At 43.4% G+C, this 19,181-nt stretch overlaps 1 protein-coding gene across 8 annotated transcripts in view; it reads right to left on the bottom strand.

Moving 5' to 3' along the window:
- Positions 1-19,181, bottom strand: part of HPS1 (HPS1 biogenesis of lysosomal organelles complex 3 subunit 1) — a 108,325-nt gene that overhangs the window by 44,571 nt on the left and 44,573 nt on the right. For 7 of the 8 annotated variants that reach the window (XM_033942549.1, XM_033942548.1, XM_033942554.1 and 4 more), the window contains one exon: positions 14,235-14,395. In XM_033942549.1, the coding sequence (XP_033798440.1) occupies positions 14,235-14,395 (161 nt within the window). Of the gene's footprint in view, positions 1-4,745; positions 4,793-14,234; positions 14,396-19,181 lie in introns of those variants that run through there. The other variant, XM_033942555.1, reaches the window with a different exon arrangement.

Here is a 19,181-nt window from a genome sequence, read left to right as displayed (position 1 = left end):
GTTGGACTGTAAAGGCTGTAATTACAGTCTGCCGAGGCGTTGAAGAGCCAGAAGTAGGTGAAGGGAAACCCCTCTGTTTCCCTCTTCTTTTAGGCATAGGAAAAAATCTCTGACAATATATTTCAAGAAAATTTGCCTACAGATTAGGGATGCTCTTCTCAGCGAACTGGGAAACATATTTTTGTAGTCTATATGTTTAGGGAAAATGGAATGGGAAATTATTCTATTTAAAGATTGGGGGAGGGGGCCCTATTTAACCCAGTTGCATGCGAGAGTGTGTAGCCTATTGCTGAATGAGTTATAATTTTGCATTGTGGGTATACTTGGATTCTCTCATTTGGAGGTGGTTTGAGTGGAGGGTTGAAGTTAGGTGGTGGATGGGGGGAGGCAGGGATTATTGGATGAGGAGTTTTTTATATTGTAAGGTGGCACCAATTAGCATGGGTTTTTTTTCATCCGTTTCAGTGTGCTGTCAGTCAATAAAAATTGCTGAATCATAAATGGTTCCAAGGGGTCAATTAGTCACAAGTACTTTGCATATCTAAGGGTTGGTTATTTTGGGACTCTTGGTGATTAGCCTAAGATACAGTTGCTGCTTTGTGATATCTTCTCAGGAAATTTTATTATAACAAAGTAATTTGCATTATACTTTACATATAACCAGTGTTACCTATTATATTTATAGATAATTTTTGTATAATTATTACTGTATTTATGTAACTAATTTTGTAACGGCTTGCCATACTTCCAAGTATTTTTATTTTTCTAATACAGGGGTGCCCACACTTTATGGGCTTGCGAGCTACTTTTATAATGACTAAGTCAAAATGATCTACCAACAATAAAATTTTTTTAAAAACACAAAGCACACTGAAAGGCAGAGAAAATGTTAATTATTCATATTCCGGGTTTTTTCAAAGAGGTCACGGCAGATGACTCTTTGCAATGTCACCTCAGTAACAAAATACAAAAATAGACAAATATACCCCCTCCCTTTTTACTAAACCACAATAGTAGGTTTTAGCACAGGGAGTTACGCTGAATGCCTCGCTCTGCTCTCAATCCTCATAGGCTCCCTGCGCTAAAAAACGCTATTGCGGTTTAGTAAAAGGGAGCCATAGTGCAGTGGCGTACCTAGGGGGGGGCGTGGGGGGCGGGCCGCCCCGGGTACCAGCCCTAAGGGGGTGTTCCCGGCCTTGCCGTTCAGTCCCCCGCCACCCCCGAAGGACCGCTCGCCCCCCTGGCCTCCCCGCACCACCTATGAACAGCCGCAGCAGGATCGCGAAGTCAGCGTCAGCGATCCCTGCGCTGCTTCCTGCGCCACGGTCCCGCCCCTCCTCTGACGTCAGAGGAGGGGCGGGACCGTGGCGCAGGAAGCAGCGCAGGGATCGCTGACGCTGACTTCGCGATCCTGCTGCGGCTGTTCATAGGTGGTGCGGGGAGGCCAGGGGGGCGAGCGGTCCTTCGGAGTGGGTCGGGGCATCAGGCCTTCAGGGTGGGGCGGGCGGGCAGGCAAGCAGGCTTTCAAGGGGGAGGGGTGACAGGCAGGCAGGCAGGCCTTCAAGGGGGGACAGGCCTTCGGGGGGGGTGCAGACCTTCAAGGGGGGCAGGCAGGCCTTCAGGGGGGTGCAGGCCTTCGGGGGGGGTGTAGGCCTTTGGGGGGGTGCAGACCTTCAAGGGGGTGCAGGCCTTCAAGGGGGGAAAGGCAGGCAGGCCTTCAAGGGGGGGGGACAGGCCTACAAGGGGGGAGGGACAGGCCTTCAAGGGGGGGTGCAGGCCTTCAAGGGGGGTGCAGGCCTTCAAGGGGGGTGCAGGCCTTCAAGGGGGGGAAAGGCAGGCAGGCAGGCCTTAAAGGGGGGACAGGCCTTCAAGTGGGGGACAGGCCTTCGGGGGGGTGCAGGCCTTCGGGGGGTGCAGACCTTCAAGGGGGGGACAGGCAGGCAGGCCTTCAAGGGGGGGACAGGCCTACAAGGGGAAGGGACAGGCCTTCAAGGGGGGTGCAGGCCTTCAAGGTGGGACAGGCAGACCTTTAAGGGGGGACAGGCCTTTGGGGGGGGACCATGATTTAGAAGTACACGGAGGGAAGGGGGTGTTCAAAGAGACATGCATATGCCAAACTTTGGGGGGGGAAGAAATAATGGGTCTGAAAATAGAGGAGAGGGAGAGAGATGATGGACCATGGGATTTAGGGAGGGAAGGAACAGAAAGGGAGAGAAATTGGACACAAGGGATGGTGTGGAGGAGGGATAGAGATACTGGATAGGAGGGTAATTAGGAAAAGAAACGGAGAGATGGTGGACTCTGGGATGGTGGGGAAGGAGGGAGAGATGCCGGATGAAAGGGTATTTAAGAAAAGGTGGATCTGTGGAGGGAGATGAAAAAAAGGAAAGATACCAGACTTCCTGGGAAGGGAAAGGAAATGGAAAGGGAGGACAGAGTTGGCAGATGGATGGTTAGCATGCAGAAAGAAGGAGACCCTGGCAAGCAAGTTATCAGAAGAAAACCAGAGCCTTGGACCAACAAGATTTGAAATATAACCAGACAACAAAAGGTAGAAAAATTAATTTTATTTTCTGTTTTGTGATTATAACATGTCAGATTTGAAATGTGTATCCTGCCAGAGCTGGTGTTGGACTGCAAACGTGAGCTAGGATTTAACAGAAAGAGGAAAAGTCCTTTTTGTTTCTTTATTTTATTTACACCACAGCGCCAGTGTGGTTAGGAGAAGCCAAAGGGGGTGAAAAAGCTATAAAACCCACCAGGAGTTTTGAAAAAAAATCACCCAACTGGGCAGGAAAATCGAATTGAAAAACCAATTCAATAGGGCTGAATCGAATCAAAATTTTTTTTTCCTGTATCTGGCAGCATTAGTTTGCGCTACTGTCTTAGACTTTAGGACCTGGGATTGGGGAGAGATGGCATCCTCAGTACTTCTTATTTTAATGTATTTTTTTTCTGGGAACTTATCAGTGTTGCAGTGTTGCAGCTCGAATGGCTAGGAGGTTGTCGAACAGTTTTTTTCTTTTGACGTTTTTGGTTGGAGGGTACCAAAAACGTCAAAAGAAAAAAACTGTTCGACAACCTCCTAGCCATTCGAGCTGCAACACTCGACCCCCAACTCTACAACCAATTGATATCAACCACAGACTGCAAAACCTTCAAAAAGAAATAAAAACCCTTCTATTCAAAAAACACATAAAACCGAACTAACACAATCAGAACTGTCCCAAGCATCACCTGCAACTACTCCATATGTACTTCTAATGTCATGACAATTTAGACATAATTTATGTTATGTTATGTTGGGAATAATGGTTACATATATGAGGTTCAATAAAAGAAAATTTTCACTGCCTGTTTCTATTCTGCACCCGGCAACACCCCCTGCTCCGCGGCTCTCTTCAGCAACTCGTCAGCAGCGGTGATCAAGACAGGCTGCCGACATCGAGGCCTTCCCTCTACGAGTCCCGCCTTTGTGGAAAAAGGAAGTTGAAACAAGCGGGACTCGCAGAGGGTAGGCCCCGACGTCAGAAGCTTGTGTCGATCGCTGCTGCTGAGTTGTCGAAGAGAGCCACGGAACAGGGGGTGTAGCCGGAAGCAGGTAGAAGGGAGAGGGCTGCTGGAAGAGGTAGAAGTTCCAGAGTATGTCACCGACCCGGGCCAGGATGATTTCTTTTTCAGGCTGCTGCTGCTGCCGCCACCATGCCACCAGCCCCCCCCCCCCAAAAAATGACAAAAACAGCCTAAAGTGGATGCCCGGCATCGGCGTCTTTGACGTCGGGGAGAGGAAGATTGATAGGTTCGGTAGATCGGGACGGCAACACGAGTCTATCATGGAGCCGGGATGGGCTCTGTGATCGACTCACATTGCCTTCCAGAGCTACCGGTCGATCGCAATCGATGTATTGGGCACCCCTGTTCTAATAAATAATATAATCCATCCTCAGCTTACTAGACTACCGCAATATTATCTACTTGAGTTCCACAAAAAAAAACATCAGGAGACTCAAAATGATCCAAAACAACGCGGTCCGCCTCATATTCGGCTTGAAAAAATGGGAACACGTCTCCCCTTTCTACCACAAACTCCACTGGCTACCACTGGAATCCAGAGTGCTATTCAAATTCGCCTGCTTTTGCTATAAAACAGTGTTTGGTTTATCCCCAAGCTACATCATCCCTCACTTCCTCCTGAATCACATCATCAAGAACACCCGCAGAATTCAACTCTTCGCCTACCCCTCCCTAAAACTATGCCACTCTAAAAAATTCCTTGACAAAACCTTCGCCTTCCAAGCTACCAAGCTAAACCCATGGCTAACCCAAATGGCCCTCAAGGCCCCCAACTACCTCGGCTTCAGAAAAATGCTCACAACCCACCTCTTCCAAGACCAGGATCCTTAATGCCCCTTCCTAACTAAACAAACCTCCCCCCTCAACACTTCCCCCTCCCCCCCTGGCAACTCTGATCAAGCTGATCTTGAACCGCTGTTACTCTGTCTAATTGATGTGAACCACTTGTAACCCTATTTAATTGATGTGAACCGCCTAGAACTCTTCGGGGTATGGCAGTATACAAAAATAAAGTTATTATTATTATTATTATTATAATCATGCTTGGCATTGTTTCTTTATAAGGCAGCAATTGTAGCATCACATAGAGGTGCTTCATATCCTTAGCCACGATTTCAGGATAATTGCTAAATAGGCGATTCTTCTGTTTTATAATTACACCTCGTATTTACCTGCTGCAGCAGATGTGCCGATTCTGCATTAGTTGGTTTTCAGCTGCCTGAAAGGAAGCATATACTTTCACAATGTGTGTGCTTTTAGGCACAATATAAAGAGGCATGCAAGGGGGAAGGGCAGAAGTGTATTTCAGGGTATTGTTGAAAATTATGCATTAACCCCCCCCCCCCCTTTAACAAAGCCGCGTTAGGCTTTTTTTTTATTGCTGGCCGTAATGGTATTAACTCCAACGCTCATAGGAATTCTATGAACATTGGACCTAATACTGCCATGGCCAGCAATAAAACGCCTAACGCAGCTTCGTAAAAAAAAAAAGGGGGGGGAGGTAAATTTCAAGATGTACATGTGCAGTGGACAATCTACATGGGGGAAGCCACTGCTTGTCCTGGGATTGGTAGAATGGAATGCTGCTACTATTTGGGTTTCTGCCAGGTACTTGTGACCTGGATTCGTTGAAATAGGATACTGGGCTACATGAACCATTGGTCTGACCTAGTATAGCTATTCTTATTTACTAATACATACAATTTAACAATGTTCATGTGTACTTGAGGGTTTGAACCCAAGTAACAAACCAATCTTTAGAGACAGCTAGGTATCCTTGTGTTTGAGAATCACCAGGGCCAAGTGGGCTGAAAAATGCTTGCATTCACTTGCAGCTAGGTGAGAAATTTGCCCTGTTCTGTTTCATATAATTTAGTAGTAATAGAAATATTATAAATAGAAAACCAATAATCAGGCCCATAGATCTAAAAAAGCAATTTACTACTGACACTTTTGTTCTTTAGTTAGATTCTTTAAGCAACATGACCCCAAAATAAAAAAGCTCATAATCCAGAATAGACCTCAAACCAACACACGATTTAAAGACAGGATACCAACAATTTTCAAATCTATTTATCTGTCTAAATCAGGGGTGTCCAACCTTTTGGCTTTCCTGGGCCGCATTGGCCGAAAAAAATTTTCTGGGACCCCACAAACGCGCAAACGCTACAGCAAGACTGAGGAGGGAGCTGGCAAAACGGTAAACACCTGGGGGCAGCAGAGGAAAACACTGCATCGCCCTCGACCAGGGCCCCACAAAATACTTCACGGGGCTGCAGGATGGACACCCCTGGTCTAAATGGTCATTTACAGGAGGTACATATGCCAACAAAAAACCCATGCTAAGCGCTGTTCAACAAATTGCACTCAAAGTTAGGCACCGTTTATAGAATAGCGCTTAGTGCTGGGGTCTGCACCTACCTTTAGGTACTTACACCAATTAAACCCTCGTGTAAATCCTTGCACCTAGATTAGGCATGGATTCCCTTTATTCTACAGCAGCACACATAAATTGCAAGAATGCCCCCCCGATTCAGCCATGACTCCTTTTGGAACCGCCTATAAAATTTGTGTGTTGTTCCAAATGCCTAAACATGAATACACAAATTTTAATTAATGCCAATTTGTGCCAATTATTGTCACCCAATTATCGATGCTAACTGGCTTGTTTTTAAATTGCACATGGAAATTGGGCACGCGCTCAAATTTCCACATGCAATTTTAGTACCATTTATAGAATTAGGCTAATGATGAAGATTACCTATCCTTTCCCTACACAGATTGATAATGAGTAATAATGTTTGTGGTTAGGTTCAGGGAGAAAATATGAACTGGTTTTTTATTTTTCATGGAAAGAAATGCCCACAGTAAAGGGGCAAATAGCAGATATTCAGAGCTTTGTATTAGGTTCTGGGCTCTGAGGGAGTTGTTCTGTCCCAGTGGCATTGCTCAATTGTGTGCCTGATCAGTCCTTCTGTCTATAGCCCTGTAACCTTCAATGCTACCAAGTAAATAAATATGGAAATATCTTTAATCATATCTAGTTTACAAAACCTGCCTGTTAGAAAGTGATATTTGTCTAGGGTGCACAGGCTGGATAGAAGGGATTCACAGGTTGTGGGAGACCCATCAACCACCCTTGTTTTGTGCAAAAGACCCCCGAAACCAAAACATTATTGAAATGTATTCTGGCGTGATGGTATGTGCAAAGAGATCAGAGATGACGAACCATGTCTTAAGAGGCAATGAGCTGGTCTGCACTCCAGTTTTGTTTTGTTAAAATACTGCTATGTCCTCACATCATGGAAAATGCAACTGCAAGCATCTCAGCATCACTTGAGAGAGATTCTTGGCATAATCCATTTAAGAGCCAGATGGACTAAGCAGTTTTCCCATAGAAAGAGAATGGGAAAAACTCTTTAGCTGACGATTTTGAGATGTCTAATAGCTTGCAGTCAATTGAAAACAGATTTCTGCTGGTGTTTAATTTGTGCTGTTAAGATTTTGCATAACGTATTTTTACATTTTTCTTGGCATTATAGAAGTTATTGTATTCCTTTGTTGGCATACAAAGTAAAAGAACAGCAACTTGTTACAGAACAAGTGATAATGGTTCTGCATTTTAAAAATATGACAAAATTTAGGGGTTTATTTAGTAAGCCATGTTAATATCAAGTCAGTAATTGATACCCATCCACTACTTTTGAGTCTTGCTATGAGCAAGAAGGCGTTCTCGTTTCAGTCATACAATTGGGCCTAACTGCTGTAATGACCTCAGTGACCACCAAGTGAGTTGGCATCCCTCCTGCTGGGGATTGTTTAGGGGTTTGTGGCAGGAGGGAGTGGGTATCCCTCCTGCTGTGGTCAGTGGAGGGGGGATTTCAGGGGTGGTGGCGGGAGGAAGTGGGCATCTCTCCTGCTGGCCAACTTGCGGTGGGGTTCGAGGGTTCCCTGCCACTGCCCTTCAGCTGATCGCGACAGGGATATTCCCTTGCCACGATCAGCTTAGCAGCAACACGATTCTCTAAACAGTGTCTGTGACATGGATGCCGGTTAGAGAATCGGGGTGGCGATTCTGTATAGGATGCCCGTGTGCCATTCTCCAAAGCCGCTTAGGCAACTGCTGAGACCAGGTGTCCTATACCTAATCAGGCCCTAAATGTTCATATTTCCCTAACATAAGGGTTTCTTGTTTCAGTAATATGGCTGCTTTTAAACATGCGTCTGCTTTAAAAAGAAGGGCACGCTTGATAGACATATTTAGACCCTGTACATTCATAGAAAGACACTTTACATTGAAGCCAAACCGTAAGAGAAAAAAAAACCAAAGTACCGAAAGAGCATGTTAACAGGACTGCTCGGCTCCCACCATCTTGGCCTTTACTTTCTAATAACCACTTATTGCTGAAGGGCATGACTGATCAAATTACACAATTTTCACAAGGAACAGTTGTAAAAATATGAGGGGTAGATGGTAGATTGAAAGGGATTGAGGAAACCTGTGATGGTGTTAATTCTCAATTGTCTTCATTGCAATCCCCGGGGATAGCAAAGTTAAGTCTTCACAGGTGTATAGAATATTTGGAAAATTCTGCTACTACGATACCATTTATTATTTCTATAGCGCTATCAGATGCACGCAACGCTGTACATTAAACACCCAAGAGACAGTCCTTGCTCAAAAGAGCTTAAAATCTAATTATGAAAGACATACTAGACAAAAATGGTGAATCAATATATGCTGCTCATGTAGAGAAATACAAAGGGAGACGAGGTAGAGAGGGTAGGAGGCTACAGATGGAATGACAAACAAATGTGGTACTTTACAAATTGGTAGGGTTAAGACAAACGCAGTTTAAAAAAAAAAAGCGGGCCTTCAGCCTGGACTTGAATACTACTAGAGATGGAGCCCATCGTACCGAGTCAGGCAGATTATTCCAGGAATATGGCGCAGCAAGGCAGAAAGGACGGAGTCAGGAGTTGGCTGTAGAAGAGAAGGGTACAGACAAGAGAGTCTTACCTGACAAATGGAGCTCCTGGGGTGGAGTATAGGGAGAGTTAAGAGAAGAGAGATATTGAGGAGCTGCAGTGTGAACACACTTGTAGGTCAGAAAAAGGAGTTTGAACTGTATGCAGAAGCGGGCAGGGAGCAAATGAAACAACTTGAGGAGGAGGGTAATGTGAGCATAATAACTTTGGCAGGATACAAGGCATGCAGCAGAATTCTGAACAGATGGAAGGGGAGAGCGATGGCTTAGTGGAAGACCTGTGAGAAGCACACTGCAGTAATCTAGGTGAGAGGTGACGAGAACGTGGATGAGGGTCTTGGCAGTATATTTAGAAAGGAAAGTCGGGATTTTAGCAATGTTGTACAGAAAGAAGCAATAAATTTTGGTCGTCTGTTGGATATGCGAAGAGAAGGAGAGAAATGAGTCAAAGATGACCCTGAGGTTGCAAGCAAATGAGACATGGAGGATGAGAAAGTTATCTACTGAAATAGAGAATGAAGGAAGGGGAAAGGCAAGTTTAGGAGGAAAGATAAGGGAGTTCAGTTTTGGCCATGTTTAATTTTAGATGGCGGTGAGACATCCAGGTAGCAATGTCAGACAGGCAGGCTAAGACTCGGGTCTGGACTCCCATAGAAATTTTGAGTGTAGAGAGATAGATTTGCGAGTCATCAGACTAAAGGTGGTACTGGAAGTCGTGGGAGGAGATTAGAGCACCAAGGGTGGAAGTGTAGATGGAGAAAAGAAGAGCTCCCAGGATCGAGCACTGAGATATGCTGACCGATAGCGGATTGGCGGTGTAGGAGGATCCTCCAGAGTATACACTAAAAGTATAACGGGATAGGAAGAGAGCCATAAAATAACAGTCCTGGAATCCATGCGAGGACAGCTAATTGATGAGTAGGCGGTGATCTAGTGTCAAATGCCGCAGATAGATCAAGGAGGATGAAGATGGAATAGAGGACTTTGGATTTGGCCAGGAGCAGGTCAGTGGAGACTTTAGCAAGGGCATATTCCGTAAAATGGAGAATGATGGGGGTCAAGAATAAATTGAGATATAAAAAAATCAAGACAACATCACTGGACTTCATGTTCAAGTAGCTTGTATAGGAAGGGGAGGAAGGAGAAAGGGTGATAACTGGAGGGGCAGGAAGGTTCCAGGGATGTTTTTTTGAGGAATAGCATAACTACAACATGTTTGAAGGAGTCAGGTATAGTTGCAGTAGAGAGTGATAGAATATGGCAGATAGCAGGAATGACAGTAGAAGAAATGGTGATCAGTAGACGGGTGGGGATGGGTTCAGAGAACAGGTAGTGTGTTAGGAGAAGGAGATTCCTCCTCCATGATTTCTGTGAAGGAAGAAAAGGCGGTGGGGTGGGGGGTTGGCAGGGCAGATGGAAGGAGGGAGAGGCAGTGGTGATTTGGTCGACATGCAATGTGTTATCTTGTGAATCTTGTCGTGGAAGTATTCAGCTATGGTCTGGGGACAAGATGAATGAGGAGTCAGAAGTGAGAACACTTTGAGTAGAGCACTGAGTGAGGTAAAGAGATGGTGAGGGTTGGATCCAAGACAATCAGTCAAGCGGACATAGTAGTCTTGTTTTGCAAGTGAAAGGACAGATTGGAAGGGGGTTAACAAGAATTCAAAGTAAAAGTCAGGGTAAATGCAGGATTTCAGCCAGTGACATTCCGCAGTTCGTGCACAGGAATGTAAGTAGCGGATCTCAGAGGTCAGCCAGGGAGTTTGGTGCAGGACATGAAATGGGCATAGCAAGGGTGTCAAGAGCAGAGGAAAGAATAGTATTATAAGAAGAGACTGCTTCATTGACAGATTTATTCTGCATAGTGTTGGAGAAGAGGAGCGAGACCATGGCAGAGAGATTACACGGGTCAATAGCCTTAAGATTCCTCAAAGTATTGGTGAGGATCGATTATGTCTGGGGGAGGGTGTTGAGTTGTGAAGGTTATGATCAGAGAGCAGAAGATGAGGTGGAGAAGTTGGCAATTGGGTAAGATGAGTAACAAGGAAAGAAGGTGTTATGGAGCCATAGACTAGTAGAGGGAAATGATACCTAGGGTGCGGTTGAACTAGGTGGGTCAGGGATTATCCAGGGGTGGAGGACCCTGGTAGTGGATTGTAAGGTTTGCTTGGTAAGGAGGGTGGATGTGGCAGAGAGGTTACTTTGAATTAGCAGTAATAAGATCACCTAATAAAAGATTTGGTAGTAGGAGCCTGAATTAATGATGATTTGCACTCTTCAGCATCAGCTGGAGGATTGCTGAGGGTAGGGTTACCATAAGGCTCCAGAAAAAGGGAGGACAGATTGAGACATCTGGTTTCAGATGAATTAAAACCCAGATATCTCACTGTGTGCTTCTTACCTCCATTGCTTTCAATGGAAGTAAAACCCGGATGATTCAATCCTTCGTCCTTTTTCTAAAGCCATGTAGTAACTCTAGCTGAGGGTGATTAATAGGTGTATAAAAGTAATGTGAGCCTAGGGGTGAGTGGGATGTGTGCAGAAAGTAGCTGTGGAATCAATCTCTAATGGTGTCCTCAGAAGCAAGCATATACATTTTCCACAAGCATTTTCCTCTGCATTTACCAAAGCAGAGAGGCAAGAGAAAAAGAGTCCTCTCTGGGTGAGGGAGAGTTTCTTAGGCTAATTTGGTGATACAAGTTAAAAAGATAGATAAAACATGATAAACTAGGCAGATAGGAGCAGTAAGTTTGTGCATCAAAAGAGAATGAAGTCAGTATAAATTTTATGAACCTTTTTAAATGCTTGGAACAGAGCTGGGCTGAGGGGCTCTGCAGATGATGGAACAGCTCATAGATTATTGCTAAACAGACTTAGATGTCAAATCTGTGGAGACAAGGAACCTCAGGTTGCTGAATTTTCCAAAATCCCATCTTATGTCCCCTGAGATTTTGGTTAGGAATTATCTGACGCACATTTAAAAAATCTCTGATGTGGATAATATTTTATTATCTAAATTGTATTTATCGGGCTTAACTAACAATTTAAACTGAAGAAGGAAAAATATGATCCTACAATTGCCAATTTGACTCAAGTCCGTGAAATTCTCAAGATACTATTTCTTCTAGGCAACATTATTGGTCACATTTATGACAGAAAAAGATAAATTTCAGTATTTAAAAGCATATTTTCCTAAGAAAGATCTGCGCTATTGTGGCCAAAAGATTACAATATTTCCTGATGTTATGAAAGCTACCCAACTGAGAAAGAGACAATTTCTTCAGTTTAAGTCTAAAGTGCTAGCTCTTGGGGCTTCTTTCTTCTTGTGTTTCCCATGCAGATATGTTTTATTACCTACCAAGAAGCTAAATATGTTTATAATGACCCATCTAGGCTGGAAGCCTCTCTCATGAATAAGTAATTTTTTCTTTGAAATTTAATTTTCTTTTTAGAAACTTCTAAATGTATAATGCGGGGGTGGGGGGATTATTACATGAGTATATTATAATATCCTGTTGTAAATTGATAATTGGTCTCACTCTGATCCTTTCAGTTTCTCATGTGTCAAATGAAAATAGTAAATATCATTTTCTCTGTCTATAGCATATTTTTCTTTATTGTGAATATGAGTTTTCTTTGTAATTATTTTGTGGAATTCAACAAAAATTAATTTAAAAAAAATTAGAGGAAATGATCATTTCACTGTACAAGTGGTTAGCAAGACCTTACCAAGAGACTGGAGTTTAATTTCCCTAGAAGGGTACAAATTAGAACTGAGGCAATACAGAAAAGGACTACTAATACGGAGTAGGGTGGAGTCTGCATCAGAGGAGATACAATAAAGACATTTAAGTACTTGAAAAGGTATTAGTAACAAACAAGAAGACAACATGTGCAAAGATAAAGGAAACAGTAGATCAAAGGGGGGCATTGCATGAAGCCTGAGGAGGCAGGCTAAGGAGAAACATAAGGAAATACAATGCCGAGCTGTTGGAAGTATGGATTGCTGTCCTAGGGTGGGTGTCAAGGCTAAAAGAGTAATGGAATCTGAGGGCAAGGGATAAAGCACAGAGGATTCTGAAAGCAGAGGCTGCAGAGAGTACAACCTAGAGGCACATGTTTAAGAGTTCATAGCTCCACTTCAGTAGTGAGTGTTGGGGGCTGCCAGAATGTCTGGCAAAATGATTAACACGAAATGTAAGATGTCTCGATGGTAATACAAGCATCCACAGGGCCAGGTCTGTCTGACAGCCTAGAACTACAGAACTGCCTAGTACTTGGTCTGTCTAACAGGCTACACCAGGATCAGAAGCCAGAAATTTGGGCAAAGAGCACACTATATTGCTGACTACAGGAAAAAGTAGGGTGCTTGCAGAAATTTGGTTGGGTTCTTCCTAATATGGAAAATATATGAGAAAGGCAAGGCTCCTGGATTAAAGACATATCTTGTGGGTGGCCACTCACTGGCTAGACTTGGTGGATCAGAGGCTCTTTTCCTGTTTTCATTTCCTGGGCAATTTTTAACAAGAAAAAAAAAAGGTCTTTCCATTTGAAAAATTAGTGCAAAGTCCATGAGTAAAAGTACCCATGAATTTCTTCCCCAGCCCACCATTTTGAAAACTGTCCCCAGAGTATTGCCAACACCTTGTAAATTCAGTGTAAACAGCTCTATATATACTGTGCTTGTGTATGAGCAAGCTGCCCTGCCATAATCAGAGCTATTTCTTGATGAAGTACATGGGGAGCTGAATGGCAATTCTCAGTCATGGGCATTTTGCCTTTCTGATGCTCTGCCTTAACATTTTCTACTCAAACTTACCCTATTTTGCGTTCCATAAGACACACTCCCTCCCCCCCCCAAAAAAAAAATGAGTGGAAATGTCTGTGCGCCTTATGGAGCAAATATTTCGTCACAGACCATGATGTGCAGTATTCTCCGTAGTGTCTTTTAGTAGGGCACTCCGCCCGGCTAATTTAGGTGAGCGCCTGGCTGTCTGCTAGGGAAACTTATACCTTTTTTTGCCTTTTTAAATCCTGGTGGACCAGCAGTATATCGGCAGGAGCGAGCTTCTGCAGTCCTGCCCCGCGCTGAGCCTCTCACTCACTGGATGGCTGCCTCACATCTCTCAAGAATTCACTGTAGCCATTCAGGGAGTAGCTGTAGGCCCAGGCTGGAGTGCGAAAAGCTCGCTCCTGTCTTGTGCGCAACTGGTCATGAGATCTGAGCAGCTGTCCAGTGAGGGAGGGGCTCAGCGCGGGGCAGGAGCGCAGAAAGCTCGCTCTTGCCAATACACCACTGGACCACCAGGATTTAAAAAGGTGAAAAAAAGTATGGTGAGGGGACAGGGTACAGGGCAGGGAGGTGGGACAGGGTACAGAAAACTAGAAGAGGGCTTGAACCTTAAAGTCTCTCCTCACTTATTAATGACAGTGATGCTGGTTGTTAATACCGCTGTTGACTTTACATGGTTGAAATATTATTCTGCTATATTTTATTAAAATAATATTCTTTTACTTGTTTTCCTCCTCTAAACCTAGGTACGTCTTATGGTCAGGTGCGTCTTATAGTGCGAAAAATATGGTATTTACTGCACCTGTTTTCAGGTTTCTACTTCCACCAGGAAGGAGGAAAGAGAAGCAACAACCAATGCATGTCAACAATGAATGTCTCACCTGGAAAAAAATGCAAGCAGCTTGGTGTGGACAAGTATGAAGGCATGCATAACTTCTTCACCACCTCGTTCAGGACTGCCATTGATGTGTTGGATAACCTGGCGGTCCAAAAACTCAATACACTGCTCAGATAGCTGGGGGTGAATGAGTCGTTCCACTGCCTTTGACAGGGTATAAAACAAGGAGAAAAAAACCAACAAGAATCCAGTGACTTTATGTAACCATATAGTATAAGCACTCAGGTGAAGTGTTCCTACCAGACAAGAATGTGCTTATTCTCCAGTGATTGCAGAATTAACGGAGTTCTCTTAATCTCTGACATCAACTCTACAGTAATTACAAATATTTATACCTGGGAATTCTCTCCAGAACTGCCAAGTTCCCTGGTTCCAGAAGGGAGATGTTTTGGCCATTCCTAGTTTTGAATTTACATCTCAATTCATAGTGGAATTTTTAGTCCCAAATTCTATCTACTGAGATCGGTACAATTATCAGAATGAACCAAGATGAAGTTTGTCAGAAATACAGGCCTGGCCTGAAATGTTTCTTGGTTTAATGCAGAGTCCATGGAAATAGAACCAGCTAAAATTAAAAAATAAATGAAGGAGCACAGAAGCTTTTAGAGAAGTTGCCAGTCTACAATCTCATCATAGTGAACTAAGCCAGTGGTTCCCAACCCTGTCCTGGAGGTCCACCAGGCCAATCGGGTTTTCAGGATAGCCCTAATGAATATGCATGGAAAATCTGATTGGTCTGGTGGTCCTCCAGGACAGGGTTGGGAACCACTGCCCTAGGCTATCTTCCATTCTGAGGCGGCATCTGGAAAGAGCTGGAAGAAAGAGGTTTTTAATTCTCTAGAGGTTTGTGAAGTCCCTTTTTATTTTTAACTTTGAGACCTGGAGTGTTGTGGCAATAGGATTTGCCTCTTACATCAAACTGCAGCATAAAAAACCTGGCATCTGCAAGTTCTCAGGGCAATTTCAAGTTGGGCCATTTGGCCTTTATCTGCCATCATGTTTCTATGCCTGAATTCAAAAGGGCCTTGGATAGGCACATGGGATCTCTCGGAGAGAGAAAGAGATAATGGTTAATGCGGATGGGCAGACTAGATGGGCTATTTGGCCTTTATCTGCCATCATGTTTCTATGTTTCTTTAGGGCCCTCATGCTTAAGAAAGGAGAAAAGTCCATAAAAAGTCTTCAAAATCACTTCAGGGGAGAAGAGTTCTCTCTTGTGAGTGCACAACCAATGGAAGGTCCCCCCTTCTAGGGTATAGAGATGACAATACATACCAGACACACATTTCTCTTTCCCTGTTCTGCTTTATAAACACTTAGCTTAGGTGATCCCCCTATCTCTTTCCTTCCAGTTTATCCAGAACCAGGACCCTGGTGCCCTTCATTCATAACAACCTTTGAATTCCCCCCTCAACCTCAATTATAGGAAATCCTAGTGTGGTTACTGCAGCAATAACCTAGAGGCTGGGAACTGTGCAGCATGCTCCTTTCAAAATCCTGCTTCATAGGCTCTAAATATCCAGTCATGAGCTGCAACACTTAGCAATGACCACAACTCCCACAGGGGCTGTGAATGCTGCATCTCCAGCCTTATCCATCCCAATGCGGGAACTGAACATGGTGAAATTTAGTCATACCTGTTTATTTCCTTTTCTTTAGTCTCGATGAACCAGTCCATTTGATTAAGTTGCATCCCCTTCCTACCAGTAGATTGAGACAGAGAAACTGACTTATCCCAGTGATATCACCGGTATACGCGTCAGTGCTCTGTTAAAAACTCAAGTATGCCTCTGCCAAAGAAGTAGAAGGTCCCATATACTACACCCATGCTCCATAAATCCAGTGTAGCCAAAATTAAAGTCAATAGGTTGCCCTATGTCTTCTTGCTACCTTTTTTTTTTTAAAACACTACCAGAGAGAGAAGCTATCTTTCTTTGGGACCATAAGATACTCGTAAATAGAGTTGCGACCTTATCTTTGTTTTGAAGATGGCATTGGTTTCACTGTGCCCATATCCAGCATTTGCTGGAGAGTGACTGAGATGGCTTGGCACTTTGCAGCTGCACTATAGAGCAAGTCAACAAAGGCAGTGTGGCTGGATGAGCAAACTCTAGTCAACCTGAGGACCCATTGGTCCGAGGTGATCTAGACTCACTCACAACTGAAGAGGACAATCCTGGTCTATTTCTGAGCCAGTGAGGAGCCCAACACACCTTAAATGAGCACTCTTAGAGCCTCCAGAAGAGCCAAAGACCTGTTCTCCTAGGGCCAAAAAAGGACCCAGCTTGCAGGACCTGCTGGGTTCTGAAGTAAGTCCAGACTGTTACCTATCTCCGCCCCCCCCTAGTACAGACAGGCAGGGCAGGGCTTAACTGAGATGGTATGCTGAAACACTATCTGGCACAACAACTCAGAGAGCCAGTTTCTCCAAGTCCTTCCTAAAAGCAAATGACCCTTGAAGGGAATTTGGTGCAAATGTTTACTTGAAGACACTGTCCGCCACTGAGTGGGAAAGCCAAAGCCACCTCTGGACTACCATGATTGAGACCACCAAAACAAGGTTATTCACAACACATATTAGAGGACTTCCACAAAGAAGGCTGCCTTCACCTTTGGGACTTCAGCAGCTGTTGTAAGTAGTACAAAATAGTGGTTTGAAAGCCCGCCATAGTGGAGGTGGCAGCTAGCTTGAGCTGCTGCTGTTCCACCTAATTCTTGTACATTTCTTTCAAAGTGAAATCCCAAGGGATGATAGTTACAACCATGACCAGAATGTCCATTTTGGGAAACCCCCAAAACCTTTTCACTGCCTCACGACGGAGAGGATACAGCCAATCCAGCACCTTGGGACCCCATCCGACTCCATCCATAAAAACATACAAATTGCCATACTGGGACAAACTGAAGGTCCATCAAGCCTAGTATCCTGTTTCCAACAATTGTCAACACAGGTCACAAGTACCTGGCAATATCCCAAGTACTAAAACAGATTTTATGCTACTTATCCTAGGAATAAGAAGTGGATTTCTCCAAGCCATCTCAATAATGGCTTATGGACTTTTGATTTTAGGAAAATTATCCAAACCTTTTTTTTTTTTTAACCCTGCTATACTGATTTTACCCTATTCTCCGGCAATGAATTCCAGAGTTTAATTACACGTTGTGTGAAGAAATATTCTAAGCACATAAGAATAGCCTTATTGGGTCAAACCAATGGTCTATCTAGCCCAGTATCCCATCTTCATGGAGGCCAATCCAACTCACACGTAGGTGGCAAAACCCCAAATAGTAGCAGCATTCCATGCAATCAATACAGGGCAAGCAGTGGCTTCCCCCATGTCTGTCTCAACAGCAGTCTATGGACATTTGCTCCAGGACCTACTTTACTTATTTGAATTTTTATCCCATCCTCCCAAAAAGCTCAGAATGGAATACAAGAAGACAGTCATAAAATAAATCCAAGGACATGACTAGTCGCAAACAAGAAGCATATAGAAGGAAGCTTCTAGAGAGGAGTCCAAACCTTTTTTAAAACCAGCTACATTAACTGCTCTCACCACATCCTCTGGCAACACATTCCAGGGCTTAACTATTCTGCGAGTGAAAAAAATATTTCTTTCTATTGTTTTTAACTCTGTAACTTCATCAACTGTCCCCTAATCTTTGTAAATCTTGATGCAGTAAAAAATTGATCCATATCTCCCTTCAACCATCTCTTTTTCAAGCTGAAGAGCCATAACCTCTTTAGTCTTTCCTCATTCACAAGGAGTTCCATCCCCTTTATCATCTTGGTTGCTCTTCTTTGAACCTTTTCTAGTGCCGCTATATCTTTTTTGAGATAAGGAGACCAGAACTGAATGCCATACTCAAGGTAAGGTCGCACCACTGAGCGATACAGAGGCATTATAACATTCTTAGTCTTGTTTACCAGCCCTTTTCTAATAATTCCTAGCATCTTGTTTGCTTTCTTGGCCACCGCCGCACATTGGGTGGAAGGTTTCAGAGTATTGTCCATGATGACACCCAGATCTTTTTCTTGAGTACTATGATTTGGATTATTCTTCCCAATGTGAATCACTTTGCATTTGTTCACATTAAATTTTATCTGCCATTTGGACACCTAGTCTTCCAGTTTGTTTTAGATCTACTATTTAGATCTACTATTTAGATCTGCTAGTCCTAGTATTTTTGGAAAGAGTAAACAAACAATTCATATCTACCCTTTCTACACCACTCAGTATTTTATAGACTTCTATTATATCTCCCTTGAGCCATCTCTTCTCCATGCTTAAGAGGCTTAGCCGCATTAGCCTTTCCTTATAGGGAAGTTGTCCCATCTCTTTCATTATTTTTGTCACCCTTCACTATACCTTTTCTATTTCTGCTATATCTTTTTTTTTTTTTTTTTTAAAATATAGTGACCAGAATTGCACATAGTACTTAAGATGTGGCATACCATAGAGTGATACAAAGGCATTACAGCATTTTCATTTTTGTTTTCCTTTGTTTTCTAGTGGTAATTTCCACTTACACAGGCAAAAACAATAACCAGCTGTAGTACTATAAACCCAACTGAATTCTGGGCCGACTATGAGCTTCGCCCTATAACCAATAAACTACAGGAATTCCCTACAAGATGGAAAAAGTTCAGTAAAGAACTCTTAGACCAAATAGCTCCTTACCAAACATACAAAAAGAAAGATAGACCACCAAATGAATGGTTTGACTCAGAATTAATAACCAATAAACAGGAACTAAGAAAGCTGGAGAGAATCTGGAAAAAAACGAACAAAGAAATAGATAAGACAACCTGGAAACAAAAACTGAAAACATACAAAAATTTGATCAGAGAAAAACGCACAAAAAATAGGTACAGAAAAAATAAACAGCAAAGAATTATTGAAACTAGTAAAAACACTAACAGACACAA

This window comes from Geotrypetes seraphini, chromosome 4 (assembly GCF_902459505.1).
Source record: "Geotrypetes seraphini chromosome 4, aGeoSer1.1, whole genome shotgun sequence".
In the NCBI taxonomy this organism is placed as follows: Eukaryota; Metazoa; Chordata; class Amphibia; order Gymnophiona; family Dermophiidae; genus Geotrypetes; species Geotrypetes seraphini.
The sequence above is the reverse complement of the archived record's forward strand: the minus strand, read 5'-3'. Positions and strand labels throughout refer to the sequence as shown.